This window comes from Grosmannia clavigera (genome assembly GCF_000143105.1).
Source record: "Grosmannia clavigera kw1407 unplaced genomic scaffold GCSC_167, whole genome shotgun sequence".
NCBI classification, from domain to species: domain Eukaryota; kingdom Fungi; phylum Ascomycota; class Sordariomycetes; order Ophiostomatales; family Ophiostomataceae; genus Leptographium; species Leptographium clavigerum.
In genome coordinates, this window is record NW_014040772.1 from 715943 (window position 1) to 732694 (window position 16752).

Sequence of the window (16752 nt, forward strand, 5' to 3'; positions counted from 1 at the left end):
TTCTGTCCTCCGGTGGCTGAACTCGACTCCGGTCTCGTTGCTTTGCTGTGCGAACACACACTCGTGCCGGCGGACTGGCCTTGCCTGTCGACCAGCACCGATTGTGGCCTCTCATTTCCTGCTCGGCGCCGGCAGCTCATGTACAATAGTACTAAGCCATGCAGAGCCATGCCCGAACAGGGGACGATGGGCAGATACTCCAGAAAAGGGGGGCGGCTTTTCCTTCGTCTGTCAGCAACAGGACAACATCATCACCACACCGTACGAATTGTCGTTGCGCACGGTGACCATGAGCGCATCGTTTCCGTAAGTATTAGCTTCGGCACGAGATTTCTATTTGATCGGGGTGGGAGAAGAACTACTAACTGCCGTCGGCGCCGACTGGCCGAGCGCCTGTTTGGGCAGCCCTTTCCGCTCCTGCCTCGTCTTTGTGCAGCCAACATACGATACTAGAGCGGCTGACAAGCCCCAAACTTCCGAGTCGTCTCCAGTTTGGTTCGTTTCCTTCCTTCTTCACGACGTATGCAAAGCGGATATGCGAAGAGCCCTCCGGCCGTGCGCTAGCGGGATTTCCAAAGTCTTCGTACTGTGAAGAGGCCACAGGGGAAAAAGGAGGCGCCATCCGATAGGCTGGTTTGGAAGGACCGCGAAGACGAAAAACGCAGGGTGCCATCCAGCAGAAAAAACCAATTACGTCGTACATGCTCCGTACTCGTAGTAAAAAGAGAAAAACGGCCTTGGCTCCACTACCGAGCTGTCCCGACGAGCAAAAGGAGCAGGAGGGCAAACTGGGGGGTCCCTTTCCAGAGAGACAGAACGACTACAAGTACATAGTACACTGTGAAGAGGCCGCCAAAAGCAGAAAGGATCGCGCCAGGAGCCCGCGAACAACACGGGCATTAACTGCAAGTGGCTGCCTTCTCCGCACAGAGACGTATTTAATTATTGAGAATCGCATCGGCCTCATTGCGACCGGGGTCTCCCTTCCGGTGGGGTGGAGACGGCTGTACTCCGTATGTCCAGGCCAAACGCCCTGAAACACAGTACCCTAGACGCATACGACGGTGCAGGGCCCCCTGTAACAGCGGCATACGAGTACACGTACTCCGTACAGCGGGAACCAGTCGCTGCCAGCAGCATCTTGCACCAGGGAAGGAGGAGCGGGTCCGCCATGTGCTAGAAAACTGGGTCTTCATAATTGCCTGGAACGCCGGCCTAGATTTTGGCAGGAAACAACTGGAAAAAGAGGCGGCTGGCAAAATGCGCGAGATAAGATATCATCCAGACTCCGGTATACGAAGCATCTGCAGATAATACGAAAATGGCGACGGCGAACAGGTGAATGGAACCGACATCACGCGCAACCCTAAACCATCGCCAGTGCTCCGTGCTCACATACAAGTACGTCGTACTCCCGTACGTCGCAGTACCAGAGAATGATTACCACGTATCGAATAGGGCGCAAATGCAGCCAATATGCGCTATGACGCCGCGGACGAACGTCAGATCGGCAAAAGGGGCTGCGCTTCTTGGCCGAACTTGTTACAAACGGCACTGTTTTGGGCTCCGCAAATCGTGCAATGCACTAATGTAAGATACTCAAAGTACAAAGTAGTGAAGCGGATATAGGGGTACAGGCTGGCAACCGTATTTTACATAATATCGTACTTGTGCTTTGCAAGCGTGTCGGTATCTTACTCTCGACGACGGAATTCCCCGTACTAGAATCTTATGCACACTACGTCGTAATACTCGTACCATGTGTACTTCTCCTTTCTGCTGCTGCTGATCGGCAGCACTTCATCACCGACGACCCGTGGACGATGTCCACTACTCCTCCTGTCATACGGATAGATAAACGGTCACCCTGGATCGTCAGGGTTTTCTTCGTTTTGCTCCCTTCTTCGCCATCACGGCTGGTGGCGGAATGGTCTCGCAATCCCTCGTCCACGCCGATCGGCAACGTCGCCCCTGGTTACCACTCTGACGGCGTGCCCTCGTACAAGTAGTACAAGTACTATGTACTATGTACTTGTACGCCGAGTTTCGTGTTGCGGCTATTTGTGGCATATCGGTCAGATTTGGCCATGTGTCCGCCATGCCTTAAATCGAGGCATCGTCCCGATTGACGAACCAAAATATCTACCCTGCTTGTCTTTTGACTGTATTGCTGACTATGTACTCCCTAATCGACATGCTCGTAAGATACGATACTCCGTAATACGCTTCTCTCCCGTTTCTGTCCCTAAACGCCCCTATTTAATCTCAACGACATCTCCACCTGCTATCAGACATCGAAAATGGGACCGATGCCCTCCGTGCCGCCCTGTCGGCTCTCCACGAGGTCTAGCCGCCAGCCTTCCCAGTTCTTGAGGGCCCTCTTGGCTTCCCGCACACGTTCCAGCCGGCTGCGTGCCTCTTCTTCCTGTGCTCGCCGGAAGGCCTCTTCGTCAAAGTCCATGTCGTCATCGTCGTCGAGGAAGCCGTCTTCGTCGGTGGCGCTGTGCTGGTGGTGATGACCTTGGTGACCCTGGTGTCCCTGGTGTCCCTGGTGTCCCTGATGGTCGTGACCACCTACGCCTGTGAGCGCTGTGAATAACTCTCCGATGCCGCCGCTGGCACTCTTCTTGCCGGCCGCCGGCGAGAGATCGACGTCGCTGAACTTGCGAGTCTTGGCCGCGCTGCCACCCTCGTCTGGTCCCAGCTGTAGCTCCTTTCGTCGGTCCTGCCAGATGCCGTGTCGCAGATCTGCGTTCTCGGCCTCGAGTGTCCGCACCCGCCGCTCCAGCCGCTCTCGCTCTTCGTCTTCTAGCTCGTCTAGGTGGTCGTTGTCCGTGCCGCCGCTGTCCTGTGCCTCTCGCTTGCGCAGCTTCAGGTTCTCGGTCTCGAGCCGCTCGACCTGCGCCCGTGCCTCGCCCAGGTCGTGGTCGATGCGCTCCTTGTCGCGCCGCAGGGCCTGCGTGCGCGCGTCGTGCTCCTTGTGCAGCGTCGTAAGCGTTGCCACCTTCTTTTCCAGCGCCTCGACCTTGCGCGACAGCTCCTCGCACTCAGCCGTGCGCTCCTCCATCTCCTTCTCGACCGCCCGCAGCTTGGTCTCTGCGCTCGTCCGCGCGCTGCCCTCTCGCACCGCCTTCTCGGACGCTCGATCGAGATTTCGCTTGAGCTCGGCCAGCTCGCGCTGTGCGCTGCCGGCAGCCTTTTCAGCCCGTGCCAGCTTCTCCTCCAGCGCCGAGACCTGGTCCTGTCTCTTCCCTGACGGTTCGTCGCTGCCGCCTTCGCCGCCCGCAGACAGCCGCTCGACGTGGGCCCGCAGCCGCGACACCTCCAGCTCCATGTTCTCGATCGTTTCCGACTTGGACCGCAGCTGCGCCTCGAGCTCCGTTATGGACGGCGACGAGGTGCTGATCGAGGGCGACGCTCCATGGCGGGGTGCAGAGCGGACTTGGAGCTGTGCGTTCTGCCGCTGCAGGCCGGCCAGTTCGGATTTCTGCTCATCAGCGACGGGAACACGTCAAGACCGCGACAGAAACGCATCCGGGTACCTACCAATTTGGCGAGCTCGCTGGACGAGTCGGCATTAGACGATCCATCGCGCACGTCTGCCAGCGCTTCCTCGGCCTTCCGCCAGCGCTTCTCGGCGTCGGTCGCGTCCTTGCTGAGGCGCTTGTTCTGCGTTTCCAGCTCTTCGATGCGCGCAGCCTGCTTGCGGTAGATGTCTGCAGCCGATTCCGCGCTGGGACTCAGCGGCCCGGAGGAACCGAAACGGAAGGACGTGGAGCGCAGGTGCGAATGTTCGGGCTTTGCGGCTGCGACAGTGGGCTTGGGCGATGTTGGTGCTGAGGCGGTAGCATCATTGTCGTCCTCATCGACCTCATCGCTGTCACCATTGTCCTTGGAGCTTTCGCTCGGCTTGTCTTCTTCCTTCTCGTCCTTTTCATCCTTGTCGTCTGGCTTCTTGCCGTCCTTGTCGCTGCTCTCAACAGCTGCCTCCGTTGCCGCGCTGCCCGCCTTGTCTTTCTTGTCCTTGCCTTGTTTGGCTTTCTGTTTTTTCATTTGCTCGACCTGTTCACGTCAGTCTCCGCAGACAGAGAGACACGTACTGCTTTAGGCAACAAATAAGGCAGCATACGCGTTTCTTGGCCGCGGCCAATCTCTCGGCCTTGGCTTTCTCGTTGTCCGCCATGGGCGCGGGGGGTTAGTGATACGCGTTTGCGAAGAGCTTTCTGCTTCTGATTTGATTTGATCGCAAGACAATTCTGGCCGGTCGGGAATCGTTTCGACCGAAGGTGACAAAGTGGCTGCGTGAGAAGAACAACTCGAATGTTCGTTCCAGTATCGGCCGTTGGAATTCGGCCAATACGAACAGGTTGCAAACACGTCACTCCCAAGCGGGGAGCGAGGGAAGGTGCAAGCTACACCCCTAGCTGTTCCTAGTGGGTTTACGCCGTACGGAGTACTCCGTACTCCTGCCACTAAACAAATTCGGCGCAGCGGGAGCTGTACGAGCACGCACTGTACTACTCAGCATTCCAGGTCATAGTTGACAACCAAGACACAAATGACTATTGCAAACTCAAAGCACCGTCTCATAAGTGCGCTCGTGCCCGCCACGATACCCTTGTCTCAAGCTCGACAGCATGGCCTCACGATCGCCTTATCTCTCTCGTGGCCATCTCTGCGAGCCAGGGACTTTCCCCGTGCGAGAAGTACGGCTTCGTTTCTCCGCACTGTGCCTCCTGCCTCCTACGGGTACAGAGGACGAGTAAGTTGCAGCCGCTCGTGTAGCCTCTGACCTGCAGCTGCCTTGTGTCCTTGCAAGCACTAGCGAAGCTTGCGAGTGTGGTTATTATGCCAGACCCCCACGTTGTTTGGTTCCTTGCCCCGCCTGTAGTTTAGTGATTAGCTCGCTCTTCCATTATTAATGACGAGACTCTTCAGCGGCATAGCCAAACAGCCAATCGAAACAGGCAACTTGGACAGCCGGCAGCCGCAACACATCCAGCACTGCCGTCTCGTCTTTTATTCTTTAATATTTTTTCATCTTTCCCCCTTTCATCTCCCCTTTCCTCTCGTTCTTCTTCCATTCGCTGTCCGTGCGGAGGGGATAAAGAATGGCCGCTCTCCCGCTCCAGTATCCCGACCTGGCCATCTACCTGGCCGACGAGACCAACATCCCCATCATCTCCTCGGCCGGCCTGGGTCTGTACGGCGAGAGAGAGGAGGGGGACGACGACGACGACAACAGCGACAGCGGCAGTGGTGCCGCCACACCCGCCGACACCCGCCAACGGCCGTCACGCCGCCAGCGCGCCGAGGCTCTCGACGACCTGACGACGACGGCGTTTCGCGCGCGGGACGCAGCCGCACGGCTGGGCCTCGGCCTCGACTGCCTGGACCCAGAGCCCGGCATGCCTAGCCTGACGGACGATGCCATGGCCGCCTGGGGCATGACGCCGCCCGAGCACGTCGTCGTCACCTACGAGTCGGGCGCCGTCCTGATCGAGAGCTTTCTCGACCCCCTACAGCAGCAGCGCCTGCAGCGTATGCAGAGACAGCAACAGCTGCAGCAGATGCGCCAGTTGCAGCAGCTGCAGGTACAGCAGCCGCACAGGACGCTCCGGGCCGACCTCGCTCTACGGTCAACGCCCAGCCCAACCGAACGGCTCTCCGAGAGCGGCAGCCCGTTCTACTCACCACAGGGTCCGATCGACATACACGACTACGCGGACGACGACGACGACGACGAGAACGGCGGCGGACCACTGCTGGTCGGGCTCGTTCTGGCTCCGGGGGAGCAATCTCTACGTGATGCACGGCGCGCCACTGGCCGGTTACAGCGCATCGGCCATGCTGTCCAGCAGGATTGGGCAGCCCAAGGGTCAGGGTGAAGCATACAGGCGGACGAGACTTCTCTTATCATTTTTAGGTCTACCAGGCTGCATATATATTCAATAGCTGCCCACAGAACCATATTAACACCAATTGTAAGCCTAAGCATTAATAACATCCTTTGCTTTACACAATCTGCTGGAAGGCACGGTTGATGGGTGAGCGGATGTTGGGGACGTCCTTCCAGAAGTCCACCGTTGCGACGGCACGCTTGGCAATGCCCTCGGGGGTGAACTCGAATTTCTGCAATGTGTCAGTAGGCGGCAGAGGATCAAAGGACGCACCCAGGGGCGGGATGTTCTCACCTTGTACACGTCCTTGTACGGGCCCGAGGCACCGAAGCGGTTCAGGCCGAACTGCTCGTGCGTGTAGCGCTCCCAGCCCATGGTGGACATGACCTCGACGGACAGCGATGGGATGCCGTCTGGCAGAACGCTGAGGCGGTACTCCTTCGGCTGGGCATCAAAGACCTCGAAGCACGGCAGGGAGACGACGCGGGCCTTGAGCCCGTTCTTCTCGGCCAGGTACTTGACGGTGTCGACGCAGATGCCGACCTCGGAACCGGTGGAGACGAGGGTGACGTCGGCGCTCTTGTCCTCGTGAACGACGTAGCCGCCCTTGATGGCATGCTCGATCGTCGAGTTCTCCAGCTGGGGGAGGTTCTGGCGCGACAGGGCAATGATGCTAGGGGTGTGCTTCGAGGTCAGGGAGACGTAGTAGGCGGCGCTCGTCTCGTTGCCGTCGGCGGGGCGCCACACCATGCAGTTCGGCAGGGCGCGGAAGTGTGCTAGGGTCTCGATCGGCTGGTGAGTCGGGCCGTCCTCGCCCAGACCGATGGAGTCGTGGGTGGCAACCCAGATGAGGCGGACCTGTGACAGGGCCGACAGGCGGATTGCACCAGCGGCGTACGATACAAAGTTGAGGAAGGTGCCGCCGTAGGGGATCAAGGTGCCGTAGGCAGCAATGCCGTTGAAGATGGCACCCATAGCGTGCTCACGCACACCGTAGCGGACGTAGCGGCCGGCGTAGGTGCCCAGGCCGGTCGAGGGGGGCTGGAAGTCGACGGCACCCTTCCAGCGGGTCAGGTTGGAGCCCGTCAGATCAGCCGAGCCGCCAATGAGCTCGGGAATGGCCTCCTCAATCTTGCTGAGGACAATCTCGGACAGCTTGCGCGATGCGACTGCGGCATCGGTCGGCTTGTAGACCGGCAGGTTCTTCTCCCAGCCCTCGGGCAGGTCACCCTTCAGGCGGCGGACCAGGTCGGCGTGCTCGGCCTTGTACTTCTGGCCGTACTTGGCAAACAGCTCGTTCCACTCGGCCTCGAAGGCGGCACCCTCGGCGATCTTCTTGGCGGTCAGGTCGTAGACGGTCTGCGGGACAACAAAGCTCTCCTCGGGGTTGAAGCCGAACTTCTCCTTGAGCTGCTTGATGTCGGCAGCCTTGAGGGGCGAACCGTGGACGTCGTGGGTGCCCTGCAGCAGCGAGCCGAAGCCGATGACGGTGTGGAGCTTGATGAGCGTGGGCTTGTTCTTGACCTCCTGGGCGGCCTTGATGGCCTTCTCAATGCCCTCCAAGTTGTGGTCGCCGTCCTTGACCTCGATGACCTGCCAGCCGTACGCTTCGTACCGCTTGGTGACGTCCTCGGTGAAGGCGACATTGGTGTCACCGTCAATGGTGATGTGGTTGTCATCCCAGACGGCAATGAGGTTGCCGAGCTGCAGGTGGCCGGCCAGGGAAGAGGCCTCGCTGGAGACACCCTCCATCAGACAGCCGTCACCGAGGAAAGCGTAGGTGTAGTTGTCAACGAGGGGGAAGCCATCCTTGTTAAAGGTGGCAGCCGTCTGGGCCTGGGCAATGGCCAGACCGACAGCGTTGGAGATACCCTGGCCCAAGGGGCCGGTGGTGACCTCGATGCCGGGAGTGTCGTGGGCCTCGGGGTGGCCGGGAGTGATACTACCCACTTGCTTGGAGGGGGTCAGCAGTGCAAATGGATTGGGTTGGATTGGATTGGATCGGATCGGATTGGATGGCACATACGCGGAATTGCTTCAGGTCATCGATGGTGAGGCCAAAGCCGTAAAGGTGGAGAAGAGCATACTGCAGCATGCAGGCGTGGCCGTTTCTTGAAGATACCCTGTCAGCTAGCTGCCGCCGGACCATCCGGTAGCCAAAGCTCTGGGGGTGTGGAGATCTCTCGGCACTTACGAAAGGACGAAACGATCGCGGTTGAGCCACTTGGGGTTCTTGGGGTTGAACTTCATGATACGGTTGAAGAGGACGTGAGCAACCGGCGCCATGCCCCTGTGGAGGTGAGCGTGGTTAGCTTCCGTGTATGTGTTGAGAAGCTGTCTTCCAGTGATGCTTCACCAATCCGCTAATAAGCTGGGAAGGTCTGCAGCTTACATCGGGGCGCCGGGATGGCCAGAGTTGGCATGTGCGGTAGCATCGGCCTAAGGATAACCGTGTCAGTTTATCGAGAAGCAAGAAAGGTGCCAGCAGCAAGTGGAAGACAAGATGGCATCGCAAGCTATACGGCAGCTTGCGATAAGCAGCAATAAGCAGCAGGAAGCATGCCGCACCGATGAGAGCAAGCAAGAGCGGGGGCGGGGTAGCAGCAACTAAGCACGACTTACTGCCAGAACACGGATAGTGTTGACAGCCAGCTGGTCAACGTCAGTGTATCCCATGATGGCGGTTGTTGTGACGGATAGAGAGATGGTGTGGTTTGGGGGAGAATGACAAGAGGAAGGGAGCAGGAGAGAGAAGGAGAAGTATTCGAAGAGGGAAGGAGGGGAGGGAACGGGTGAATTTTTTAAAAAGAGGTGTCGGCACTAATGGAGCAAAATCGGAGCGAGAATCTGGTCTTGTCCTGGCTTGCACCTGTTAGCCTTGTATTTTCTGCCAGTCTGCAACGACAGCCAGGTGGTTATGACGCAAAAAAAGCTCGCGGAAACCAAAGTGGGGGGTCGATGCCGCCTTCCCCGAGTTCCTGCCCGTTCCCTCGCATTTCCGGGCAGGAGCGGGGGGACCGATGGCAAAGTGACGCAATCCTTTCTCTATTCAGGCTGTATACTAACACTTCGTGCGAGCACATTGGCACAGCGGCAGCAGGTCTTCCGGCGGACACCGCTGCAACTGGAATCGTTGCCACGCCTCCGTATGCTGCCGTGAATAAGCACCAGGTGGCCGGGCTTGGCAAGGCCTGGGCCAGATGTGCCGTCCGATTGGCGGAATTGTCACAGGAAGACCGGACGACAGTCGTCCGGAAGGCGTGTTGAGAGGAGCTAGAGCAGAGGCCCGTAATTTGTTCACTAATACCAGTTGTGTTGGGCGGTCAGCAGTTTCAGGGCAGGTGCCTTCAGGGCGGTGTTAGTGCAGGATAGCGGGGATTGACAGACATCTGGGCCAAAAATCGGTTAATATAGCAGTTGCGTTCAAATTGACGCATCGCCGAAAATCATACCGCTTTACCTCCCGACGACACGACGGCAGACAACATCCCTGCAAGCATGGCCCAGTAGCACGGCCAGCCAGCCAGCAGCGTCTGTACACACGTCGGCACCAATGGGAAAGCCCCGTAGCGGCGGTGGCGCTGGCCCCAACAGCCGCAAGACGGTCATCCGCCATCCCGCCGACACATCCACCACGACGGCGGATGTCCGCAGCGATCGCCAGCAGCAGCAGCGGATCATCTCGTTTTCCCAGCAGCAGCGCCTCCTGGACGTCTTTGCTGCAGCGCTGCGGCCCACGCTGGCCTCGCCGCAGCTGGCCGCTGCTCTGCAGGCCGTCAAGAGAGCCCTCTTTGAGCGCGACTTTGCTGGAGCCTTTCTAGGAGGGACAGGAGGGCCAGCAGACGGAGGAATAGCAGACGGAGGGACAAGAGAAGCAGGTGGGAATGCACACATACACACACCACCCCCTCTCGACGCCTATGCCGCCCGCTGGAGCCCAACTCGCGCGCTCTGCTATGCGGCCATCCTGAGCAGCCCCCTCGTGCTGCAGCGATGGCAGGCCAACACGACCGCCAAACAGCCGCTCCGCATGGTCGCCCTCGGCGGTGGTGCTGCCGAGACCGTTGCCTTTGGTGCCCTGCTCGCAGACGGGCTGGTCGACGCCGGTCCTGGTCCCGACCGAGGCCACATCGTCCTCGTCGACTCGGCTCCTTGGTCCAGCGTCGTGCAGAAGTTGTGTGCAGCCATGACGATGACCACTGCCACCACAGATGACTTGCGTCAGCCCTCGCCGCTCATTCATCCTTCAGACCGGCTCGCCGTCGACGTCCGCCAGCTGGACATCCTGCAGGTCAATGACGATGACATGGGCAACTTGCTCGCTCCCGTCTCCTCCCTCTCCTCTCCTCCCTCTCCCTCCCTCATATCGCTCTTCTTCACCCTCAACGAGCTCTTCACGGCCGGCGGCCTCGGTGCTGCTGCCGCTTTCCTACTCCGCATGACTGCCGCTACCGCCGCTGCTCCTGGAACTTTGCTGCTCGTCGTCGACAGCCCCGGCAGCTATGCAGAGACGACCGTCGGCACACAGGCCCGCCGCTACCCTATGCGCTGGTTGCTCGACAAGATCCTCCTGCAGGATGCTTCCGATGCACAGCTCGGTCCGGCTTGGACCCGCCTGCACCAGGACGACTCCATCTGGCTCCGCCTGCCACCAGCTCTCGTCTACCCCATCCGCCTCGAGGACATGCGCTACCAGATCCATCTCTACGTCCGGACATGAAGGCTTGCACAGAGCATTGGGACAGAGGACAGCAGAGGTTTAGGTATAAAGAAAAGTAAGAAAGGAAATACAAGAAAGAAAGAAAGATAAAGATATAAAACGAAAAAAGATAAAAGATAAAAGAATAAAAAAAGAATAAAAGAAAAAGAAGAGAGAAGAGATTCTATTGTATAAAATCATTAGCACACATTCCAGCTTTATGCCCAGACCAGCTTCTTCAACGAATGGCCCAAATGTCCGAGCAGCCCAGTGCTCTTGTGCGCCTCGGCCAGCGAGACGATGTCTGCCCTGACGATGACTGGCGTCTGCTCTGGGCCTCCCGTCGCCTCTGTCCGGGACAGCAGCACCAGCCGCTCGATTTCCGCCGTGATCGACTCAATCTGCTGCTTCTCCGTCTGCTTCCCGCCGTATTCCTTGGCTGCTACTGCCGTCGACGTTGCCAGCGAGGTATCCGTGTACAGAGCTTTGAAAGCCATGCGCTTCGAAAGCGGTAGTTCCGGATGCCGTCTGCCCAAAAGTTCGGCCAAGCTAGACGGCAGCGTGTTGGCCTTGCTGGACGCCGGCCCGCCATCCCCGTCGCCCATGAACATGTTCGAGAGCGTCCGCGTGTTAATGCGCAAGATGTCGTTGTGTCCTGGCCGATACGACACCGCAAACCCGACGTTGCGTGCCTCGTCCGTCTGCAACGGTGACACTGTCGATAGCACATACGTGCCCACCTTGATCTGCTCCACGTGTCCCAAGTCCACTCGCTCAAATGTCGACAGCTTCTCCAGGTTCCAGTCAAACCGGCACAGATAGAGTGCTGCGTCCGTCAGAAGCAACACCACCTCCTCAAACGGCGGCGCCGTCAAGCTCACGTCTGCGTTGTGCGGTGCAAGAAGCGTCCAGCCTCCGACAAATTCCTCCGATTCGTCTGCGACCACGCGTCGCTGGCAGAGATCGATCGCCTGTTCGCGCATCTTTTGCATCGACATAGCCGGGTCCTTAGTCATCATGTTCGCTTCGAACTCGTCAAAGATCTGTTCCGTCACGTTGCCAAGCAGAAAATCAATCGTCGTCTGCAGGAAGAAGTCATTGACAATTCTGCCTCGTTAGATTTGTCTTCCCATCAAAGCAGAGCCAAGGTGGAAGCAAGCTTACCCGTTGAAGAACCGTGTCAGGGAGAGACCAGCATCTGTCAATGCGCCACGGTAGTCTCGCTTGCGCGTCCGCGTGTAGTCGCCTTTCATGGCCGCTGTCGAGGCATACTGATTGGAAATCGCATCGCCATTGTCGGCCCATACCGTATTGAACCACGAGTTTTCCTGGTCGTGTTGCAGCAACATGTCATAGCCTTGCTCCTTTAACTGCGAATCTAGCATGAATTTGGCAAACGAGCTCTGGCAGACATTGGTCCGGTCCAGGCAGTCCATGCAATTGGTGCGAATCACGCCTTTCTGCTGCTGCACAATAGTCCCCGTACTTCCAGCATTCCCACTCGGGTCTGGGCCGATCTCTTCTACAGTGCTCCCAAGCTCTTCCAGCTTTCGGTTCAGTATTTCCAGCAGGAGTGACACATTTTCAAACTTCATGCCCTTGCATGCCTGGTGGAAATCAAACCACTCAAACATTATGCCATGCTTGGTCTTGCCTTTGTCATTTTCCACGTTGAGTCGCGACACGTTCTCCTCGTATTTGGTTCCGAGTGCAGCCTCAACACCGTGCTTTTCCACCAGATTCAGCACCTGCACACTGCCGTACTGTTGTTGCAAGCCGTCAAAGTGCTTCTGCAACGCCACAAAGTTGGTATCGGGCGAATGCTGCAGCACAGGCACTGGCTTGAGTGAGAACGGAGACTGCGTGAAGAACAACGGAATGCTGCCCCGTATCTGGACGAATGAGTATGCTTTATGATCTGGTGTAGATGGCACTACAGCCTGCACTTGGTAGCCAGCCGATGGCGATAGGATCTGCTCTGTCTCAACCGCGTTGGCAACGTTGCCGTCTTCATCCACGCCTCGACGAAGGTACCGCAAGCCGGCCCGTTTCACCGACCGCCGTGATATCAGTGTGATGTCAAACTGTTTTTCAGAAGGCCGCTGCTCTTCTTCGCTCGACGTCCGCGCGCTCATCAACGGCGATGACCCTGACCGGTACGACAAGTCATTCAGCTCCACCGAGTCCTTGGCATCGTCGTCTGTCTGAGGTGGGTTACTGTCTACCACAAAAGAGCGCTGACCCACAAACCCTTGCATTAGAGGCAGGGTAAGGGCATCCATGCCGGCATCAATGAACGGCTGGATGATATGGCGGTTCCAGAAATATAGAGGGTCGACTACCTTGTGCAGAGGTATATCGCTCCAACGCGCCCTGGGCTGCTTTGCCAAGCTGCGGGTGATGTCGTAATCGTATGAAAAGTAGAAGGCCCTTGATACTCCGAAAAACATCTGTGTCGTACGCAGTAGCTTGGGAAGCAAGCTGACCACCGCGCTGTCTTTTGCTAGGACAGCATCTGCTGCTTCTATCGAGGGTGCCAATGGCCCTGTCCCAGGCACTGTATCATTGGAAGTATCGGTACACGTGTCGGATGTAGGTGTCTCAGATGATGCTGGATCTGGCTTGGAATTCCCATCTGGCCGGTCTCTAGATGGTGCCGAGTCTGTCTTCGCGCTTTCGTCTCCAACGGCCTCCTCTTCGATGTCGATCGCTTTGTTGTCTCCTGTCAGCCCCATCAATCGCTTTTGTTCCTGCATCCAGCCAGCGCGGCTAAACCACCGTTGTGCGAACCGTCCATAACTGCCTCTTCGAGAGATAACATTCTCAGCGATGCTGTTGTTTATATCGTTGCTGCCTTGGGTGGTCGCTTTCCTCTCCTTGGCACTCTCTTTGTCGCTGAAAGACCCTTCGCCTTCGATATCATCTGTCATCCATAGAGACGGATCGGCGTCACCCCTATCACTGGCTTGTCCGCTGTTGCTATTGCTGTCTTCATCGTCGGCCGGGTCACTTGCGGGTTTACTTTGGAGATGTAGGGCTGTCTTCCGCACGGCTTCGTTGGCATCACTGTAGGATGCACAAGGTGTCAAAGCTACCTCTGTGGCTACATAGATAGGAGAACCTCTGACAGTTGCCACGTGCTCGCGCTTGGTAATGGATATGAGATAGCTGAACTTGGACAGACTGATGAGACCTGTGAAAACATCAGCCATCACATCTGGCAGGTGCCCCAACCTTGCAGCTGCTACACCCCTAACCCACCAATGATTCCAAAGGCTTCGAAGCTTGTGGCTTGTTTGGATGTGTCGACACAAAGGTCCCGAGATGCGGGCAATATGGCATTGTCGCTGTATCGCACCTTGACGGGGGGGCTAGCTCTCTGCTCCTTTTTGGATAAGAGCGGCTGTAGGATCAAGCCGTCCACAGCAGCATAGATGATGACCTTGCGTGCAAGGGTCGGCATGGTATTGTATCGGGGGGCCGCCTATGAAATATTCTGCGTTGTTGAGACGAGGAGAGACAGCGCCAACGGCCGGATTTTGCCCTTTCTTACATGGGTCGCATCGTTTTTAAGAGAGTATAGAGAGACCCGAAGAATGATTTCTACGTTAGTCGCTGCTCACTGCGTTTTCTAGCCAGAGAGAACGAGGTGAAAGCATAGTATGGCCAAGAGCGCAACGTCGGTCGCACTTTCTACTGACGGACTTGCGGGCTGCAGCACTGAAAATGGCGGGGCACGAGGGGGGGGGAACCTGTTACTCGTAGGGACGAATTATGGGGGCCAGTGACAAGCAGTGGATCTTGGAGCTGAATTATTACGCATGACGTATCACACCGAAGATTTGTAGCTTGTGGGCAAGCAGGAACGAAACTCTTTTACATAGGAGCTGCCTGCATACGCATCAATTTAGTAGTAGGAAACTAATAGCTGTGTCTGCATAGAGTGATAAGCAAGAGAAACTATGACAGTATGAGCACATGGGATGAAACGTATTGACAGCCAAGAGGAAAAGGGCCTTCTGCATTGACCCGTAGTCAGTTACATCTTGTTCGGCAGCTGATTTAGATGCTGAAGTTGAAAACACATCCTGCCAGCACATATGATCTACGTACTGAATACTCCGTACACGTTGCTCGTAGACAGCATCGGTGGAACGCTACTTTTTATAGATGCTTTTGGCGCTACAGAGTACAGTGGAGAATAACAGCAAGATAGTTTATCCGAGAAACCGAGTATGGACTAGCGCGTGTCTGTAACCCGAGAAAATTGCTTGCCTAGACAAGCAAGCGTGTTTCTGTTCTCCCTGTCAGCAGCCAACCAGTTGCTCGAAAACACCTCGCCAAAACCGAACCGAAAAGGCCTCGTTTCCTAATTTCCTACCCTTCTTCCACTCCTTCTTTCCCATCCCCCGTCATCACACGCCTGACCACTATCCATCCCCCATCGACCGCTTCAAACGTCTAGTACAACCATACAATCTAATACGCTCTTAAAGAGACAGCTACAGTTTTCTTTTCGTTCAGCTTCGTCCTTTATTTCACTCCTTACCCCGGACCTCAACCCATCAACATCCTTCACTATGTCTGGCGATCTTTGGTAAGTAGCTATTTGCTCATTCACTGGCTTCACAAAGCTACACCCAATGCACCGACCTTCAATTGCACATGGATATAAAGCTCCATTGCCTGCCACTGCCATGACGGACGCCTCGGATAGCTGCGGCTGCATTGGAAGCTTCCATCGTGATAGCTATGACATGTTAATATATGAACATCGCTGACTGTTGTCTCTTTTCTAGCCCCGCCTACGCGGTTAGTTTCTACCCTTCTCGATTTCATCTACCGACTTAGTCTATCGATGCCGTGCCCAAGACGACATGCAATACGAATGCCAGCACGCGTTTCTGGGTTCCGCCCTCAGACAAATGAGCTTTAACTAACTTCTTGCTACGCGATAGCCCTTCTTTGGTGCCATGGGCTGCACGGCTGCTATTGTCTTCACATGCCTGGGTGCTTCCTACGGCACAGCGAAGTCTGGTGTCGGTATCTCTGCCATGGGTGTTCTTCGGCCTGACCTGATCGTCAAGAGTGCGTCTTTCATTTGACATCTCTCAGTCCATCCAATTGCCCTTGGTATCCCGCTCATGCCTTGCTTACACACGTCCCTCTAGACATTGTCCCCGTTATTATGGCCGGTATCATCGGTATCTACGGCCTGGTCGTTTCCGTCCTGATCTCCGACAACTTGAAGCAGCACGAGTATGCCCTGTACACGGGTTTCATCCAGCTTGGTGCTGGTCTGGCCGTCGGTCTGGCCGGTCTGGCTGCCGGCTTTGCCATTGGCATTGTCGGTGATGCTGGTGTTCGCGGTACTGCCCAACAGCCGAGACTGTTTGTCGGCATGATCCTGATTCTCATTTTTGCCGAAGTCCTGGGTGCGTTCCTTAATTCTGCAGCCCACGCGTTTATTGCCGCTTGTTCTATTGCTAACACACGAATTTTAGGTCTTTACGGACTGATTGTCGCTCTTCTGATGAACTCAAAGGCCACCATCAACGTCAGCTGCTAAGCAGCATCGCCCGTGTCATATTGCCGATTCTTCGGACGAGGACAACGGTTTTGCGAGCATGGGGCAGAATTGAGCTATGCAGCTCACACACTGCTGGGGCTCTTCTAGGGGCCGTTGGTATCGAGTGGTTTTTATGAGGGCTAATCGAAACCATCTTTTCGCTACTTTTGCCAACCATACTGCTTCATGTTTCTCTACCGAATTTGACGATATCCGGTAACGAAGCGAGGACGACCTAATAAACAAAAGCAAGCATCTGGGAAAGGTTGAGATGCGTACCGGCCTTTAGGCACACACAAAGATTACGGAGGTTGGTGCGAAGGTCGTGGGCGGATTTTTGTTGGGCATCATAATATAGCTGTCTATTTTTTTGTTTATCATAGATGAATAGGCGAGGTCGTGTACGTAGGAGTGGCTACTGCTACTGATTTTGTTGATTGGTGGGAAGGAAACGGGACCGTTCATATTTCCGATTTGGGGCCAGATGGCCGTCAAAACATAACGTGTACTATTGTCACATAACGCTACTATCGTTGCATTTTTTTCGCAATTCTTGACTTTTGTTGCTTTTCAGAACATAACCT

General features: G+C 56.3%; 6 protein-coding genes across 6 annotated transcripts; 3 read left to right on the plus strand and 3 right to left on the minus strand.

Annotated features, from left to right (window-relative positions):
* Positions 1 to 2287: 2287 nt before the first annotated feature.
* CMQ_6409 (m protein repeat protein) lies at positions 2288 to 4183 on the minus strand (the record flags this gene model as incomplete). The annotated part of the gene is made up of 3 exons (XM_014315474.1): positions 2288 to 3487; positions 3547 to 4062; positions 4130 to 4183. The coding sequence occupies 3 exons, from the start codon at positions 4181 to 4183 to the stop codon at positions 2288 to 2290; spliced, it is 1770 nt and encodes a 589-aa protein (XP_014170949.1).
* Positions 4184 to 5111: 928 nt separating this feature from the next.
* On the plus strand, positions 5112 to 5888 carry CMQ_6122 (uncharacterized protein; the record flags this gene model as incomplete). Its single annotated transcript, XM_014315187.1, has 1 exon — positions 5112 to 5888. The coding sequence occupies one exon, from the start codon at positions 5112 to 5114 to the stop codon at positions 5886 to 5888; it is 777 nt and encodes a 258-aa protein (XP_014170662.1).
* Positions 5889 to 6015: 127 nt separating this feature from the next.
* CMQ_6476 (transketolase) lies at positions 6016 to 8576 on the minus strand (the record flags this gene model as incomplete). The annotated part of the gene is made up of 6 exons (XM_014315541.1): positions 6016 to 6132; positions 6195 to 7853; positions 7927 to 8011; positions 8095 to 8190; positions 8293 to 8339; positions 8523 to 8576. The coding sequence occupies 6 exons, from the start codon at positions 8574 to 8576 to the stop codon at positions 6016 to 6018; spliced, it is 2058 nt and encodes a 685-aa protein (XP_014171016.1).
* Positions 8577 to 9453: 877 nt separating this feature from the next.
* On the plus strand, positions 9454 to 10620 carry CMQ_6299 (ylr063wp-like protein; the record flags this gene model as incomplete). Its single annotated transcript, XM_014315364.1, has 2 exons — positions 9454 to 10191; positions 10291 to 10620. The coding sequence occupies 2 exons, from the start codon at positions 9454 to 9456 to the stop codon at positions 10618 to 10620; spliced, it is 1068 nt and encodes a 355-aa protein (XP_014170839.1).
* Positions 10621 to 10817: 197 nt separating this feature from the next.
* On the minus strand, positions 10818 to 14062 carry CMQ_6325 (phosphoinositide phosphatase; the record flags this gene model as incomplete). The annotated part of the gene is made up of 3 exons (XM_014315390.1): positions 10818 to 11706; positions 11764 to 13792; positions 13861 to 14062. 3 exons carry the CDS (start codon positions 14060 to 14062, stop codon positions 10818 to 10820), a joined length of 3120 nt encoding a protein of 1039 aa, XP_014170865.1.
* A 1117-nt stretch (positions 14063 to 15179) lies between these two features.
* CMQ_6237 (vacuolar ATP synthase proteolipid subunit) lies at positions 15180 to 16168 on the plus strand (the record flags this gene model as incomplete). Its single annotated transcript, XM_014315302.1, has 5 exons — positions 15180 to 15196; positions 15399 to 15411; positions 15558 to 15687; positions 15771 to 16034; positions 16104 to 16168. 5 exons carry the CDS (start codon positions 15180 to 15182, stop codon positions 16166 to 16168), a joined length of 489 nt encoding a protein of 162 aa, XP_014170777.1.
* Positions 16169 to 16752: the final 584 nt, after the last annotated feature.